This window comes from Odontomachus brunneus, unplaced genomic scaffold (assembly GCF_010583005.1).
Source record: "Odontomachus brunneus isolate Ranch 3 - 2012 unplaced genomic scaffold, Obru_v1 Obru_scaffold_201, whole genome shotgun sequence".
NCBI classification, from domain to species: Eukaryota; Metazoa; Arthropoda; class Insecta; order Hymenoptera; family Formicidae; genus Odontomachus; species Odontomachus brunneus.
Window position 1 is genome coordinate 411,462 of NW_022639651.1, and position 1,977 is coordinate 413,438.

Genomic DNA, 1,977 nt, shown 5'->3' on the forward strand with positions numbered 1-1,977 from the left:
AGGCCACACACATCGATAGTGACTCGCCAGAAGCTCCGGGAGCTTGATTGGGAGCAATCCCTCTTATGCATCCACCTTATAGTCCGGACTTGGCACCAAGTGATTACCACCTGTTCCTGTCTATGGCGAATGATTTTGCTGGTGAAAAATTCGCCTCAAGAGAAGCTTGTGAAAATCGACTGTCCCAGTTTTTTGCCAATAGGGACAAGGGTTTCTATGAGAGAGGCATAATGGAATTACCTTCAAAATGGCAACAAGTTATCGAACAAAACGGTGCATATTTGACCTAAATCGGATCATTCTAACTATGCTAAATAAAGCCTTCAATTTCATGCAAAAATAATGGATTTCTTTTTACTACACCTTATATATACACACACACGGAGCCAGCAACAGATTATTCTCGAATCCGCCGTCGGTGCTACACTTCGGCGTCACGCGGGCGTCACGCGTCAGTCATGATTATTTAACGCCGTTGTTGAAGAAGGAAAAAGAAAAAGAACAAAATGCCGCGAGCAGGTCGAAGTGAGTGCGATTTATGTGTATCGAAAGAAAAGTTCTGCGGCTGGCGCAATCCGCGAGAATGGAGTACAGCCGTCTCTCAGACCAGTTATGGTAAGTGCGTCGACGTGCGACACCGTTATAAAATGCTCTCGTTATTATCACATCGGTCACGACGTAACGATTGCAGCGCGTAACGCTTCATTGCGAATTAGAGCCGCGTTTCTCTCTAATCTTTCCTCGTCTCTCATCTATCTGTTCTCGCGTGCGACTCTCATCACAACCGGTAAATTTACGGAGTCTCGCATCGCGCGAATGAGATTTGTAGAACAGTTCCATTGTGCGTCCGCGCGAACTTCGACGGAGTCGTAATCGAGTTCGCGACCCCGCTACGTTAAATTCTACCCGTTAAGATGATAAAGACAGGAGGAAGGGTAAAAGGCGGAAGCCGCGGCAGATAGGCATGCGTAAAATATGGCACGTGGAGAAATACACACGCGCACATGCTGAGAGAGATCGCTCTGGGGTCAACCTTCGTCAGCGAGCGAGAGAGCCGCGGGTGGTACGTCAATGCCGTTATAATCCGCGGCGGAAACAGGATATGAAAGTCGATTCGCGGGCGTTCATAGGAGAGCACGTCTAGGATAGTTTCGGGTTACCTTGATGCGAAATATCGCGCATGCACATGAACACCTGCGGCCGACCCCGCGCGCGGAACGCGCGACGAATTCACGTCGCGGGTTCCCTTCTCACGAAAGTAGGCTGTAGGAACACGTTAGGTAATTAATCCGCTCGCGTGACGAGGGTGACGAGGAGCGAGAAGAGGAAAAGGGAGGACGACGGAGACATAAATAATATTTCTTGCCGCCGCGGATCGACTCATGCGAGTTAAAACTTTCATCTTTGTTCTTCCGCAGCCCCGCCGCAGGAGGAGCCACCCAGACCTGCATCACGTACGACGCCGTAAATCATGCCTACGTCGAGGCGAGAAAGCGCATCAGTGAGTATATAAAATTTCATTAAGAGGAATTAATTACGCCCGCACATAATTCATATCACATGAACCGATAATTGCCATCGATAATGGGTAACGTGGGTATTCGCGACGAGCGATTTTCCCGCGCATCTCTCGCGTTCTCTCTTATAATTATTGAGAGAAATGATATCTAAAAAGTAAAGAAATATTTATTCGGTAGTGAAATATACAAATCAACACTGAGGAAAAAGTTTCTTCTCTATGTAAAAATATCAACATAAACAAATACAGGGTATTCGATAACTCACAGATAAACTTCGGTGTACATGTAGATTAGGTCAAACTAGACAAAAAATTCTTCTACCATTTTGCGATAAACCACGTAAAAGTTATTAATTAATGAAGATTCGTAAATGATCACGCGCCATACGTAAATGAACTATAATGACAATCTCTCTCTCTCTCTCTCTCTCTCTCTCTCTCTCTCTCTCTCTCTCTCT

General features: G+C 46.1%; 1 protein-coding gene across 1 annotated transcript in view; it reads left to right on the forward strand.

Moving 5' to 3' along the window:
• Positions 1–1,977, forward strand: part of LOC116852085 — a 71,428-nt gene that overhangs the window by 39,558 nt on the left and 29,893 nt on the right. Inside the window, exon 3 of the mRNA XM_032832088.1 lies at positions 1,419–1,501. Within this exon, the coding sequence (XP_032687979.1) occupies positions 1,419–1,501 (83 nt within the window). The remainder of the gene's footprint in view (positions 1–1,418; positions 1,502–1,977) is intronic.